We start from the raw sequence: 1647 nt of genomic DNA on the forward strand, positions 1-1647 counted from the left end.
AAAGTGATGTGAGAAAAAGGGTGAAACCAGATTTTGTTTCTGAAAACAACAATCACGAAGAAAATAATCTTCTCAGTAAAATTTCTTTAGATGGTGATAAAAATAAAACCGCTTCTTCAGTGCCGCAATCAATTGATTCTTTAGGACTAATTTCTAAAACACTTAAAGCTAAGAATAAAACATTAACCAGCTCAGTCCCTGCTTCAGTTTTAGAAAATGAACGAAAAGAAGAAGAAAAAAAAGAACGAAGAAAACAAAGGGAACGAGCAAAAAAAGAAAAAGCTGTTATTGTCAAAGATGAAGATTCTAAAAATCAACCAATAGAAGAACGTCCTGTTCAATTGATTAATGGAATAATAGCTGAAGAGTCAAGTGAAGAAGAAAATCAACAAAATCAAAAAAAAATGAGTTTTGGAGCATGTACTGTTGATGAGTTAAAATTAATTGCACGAAGGAAAAAGATCGCTGAATCAGATGGTATTGAGTACCATGTAAAATTTATTGAGACAATTAATAAAACTATTCCTTTAGTTCGTTCTACTGAAGAAATTAAATATGTTGGGGCATTGAGAGATAATGGAGCGAAAAAAAATATTGCTGAGAATTGGTATCAAAGTCTTTCTGATCAAAAGAAAACGTTAACAGCAGAAGTAGAGTATAAGAAACCAAAATGTCTTCCAAAGCAATATATTAAAGTCAGAACAATAAGTAAATATTCTTATTTGAAACCACAATTTGAGCAAATGATCATTTCTAAAACAGAAAAAGATCCAACATTAAAAGATAAAAATGAAATTCTTCCATCAGAAAAATTGGGTGATGGATATGAACTTTCTGACTCAATTTTATTAGATGGTCCAATGATAATTGAAATGGTTAGATTATTACAAATTACTCCTGTTGAAGAATTTATTCCTGATGATCCAAGAGCAAGTAGAGACCATAGAAATGAATTTAGAGAACAACGTAATCCTCAACCGTTTTATTCTTCGTCATTATCACCTTCTACTCAAAGACCATTATTGATTGAAGTTTATTCTGCTTATGACCCAAAAAATTTATATAATGCATCTTCATTTATCCCTCAACAACAGTACATTGTTGGATCAAATGACTATATGAATTTTAATAGAAATCCATATTCTTCCCTCACTTCCTATAATTGAATTGATTGTTTACTTTTTTAAATTAAATTCCTTCTTGGTTTTCTTTATTTTAAATTTTTTTATTTAAATTAATTTTGAAACAAGTTTCATTGAATTACAACTCTTTTTTAGTATTTTCTAATTTAACTTCATTATTAACTTGTTTTAATTTGTTTAATTGATGTTGGTTAAAGCACCACCCAATAATAGCATATAACATTCCTGTGAGCAACAAAAATACAATCCAATTAGTCCGTGTTGATTGGGAAAATATAATTCCAACTGTTTCAATACTAAAAATGATTAGGAAAAAGTAATGGACAAAGTTAATCGAATGAATCATTTTTTAAATTATAAGTTAAGTTTTAAAAGAAAATATTTATTTCAATTTTGTTTGGTTTAATTTAATTAAAAAACCTTAATTTTTAATATGCTATAATTAAATAATTAGACTTGATGTTTTTATTGTATCTCTATGAAAAGTTTATTGTTATTGGTTAAA

The 1647-nt window shown here is 27.4% G+C and overlaps 1 protein-coding gene across 1 annotated transcript in view, besides 3 other annotated features; it reads left to right on the forward strand.

Annotated features, from left to right (window-relative positions):
- EDI_235410 (meiotic recombination repair protein, putative) overlaps positions 1 to 1166 on the forward strand; it is a gene marked incomplete at both ends in the record, with an annotated part of 2540 nt that extends 1374 nt beyond the window's left edge. Inside the window, one exon of the mRNA XM_001735478.1 lies at positions 91 to 1166. Coding sequence (XP_001735530.1) covers positions 91 to 1166 — 1076 coding nt within the window. The remainder of the gene's footprint in view (positions 1 to 90) is intronic.
- Positions 212 to 280: a microsatellite.
- Positions 1160 to 1325: a microsatellite.
- Positions 1326 to 1486: 161 nt separating this feature from the next.
- Positions 1487 to 1595: a sequence feature (AT_rich).
- Positions 1596 to 1647: the final 52 nt, after the last annotated feature.

Source organism: Entamoeba dispar, genomic scaffold (assembly GCF_000209125.1).
Source record: "Entamoeba dispar SAW760 scf_1105229459209 genomic scaffold, whole genome shotgun sequence".
Classification (NCBI taxonomy): Eukaryota; Evosea; order Mastigamoebida; family Endamoebidae; genus Entamoeba; species Entamoeba dispar.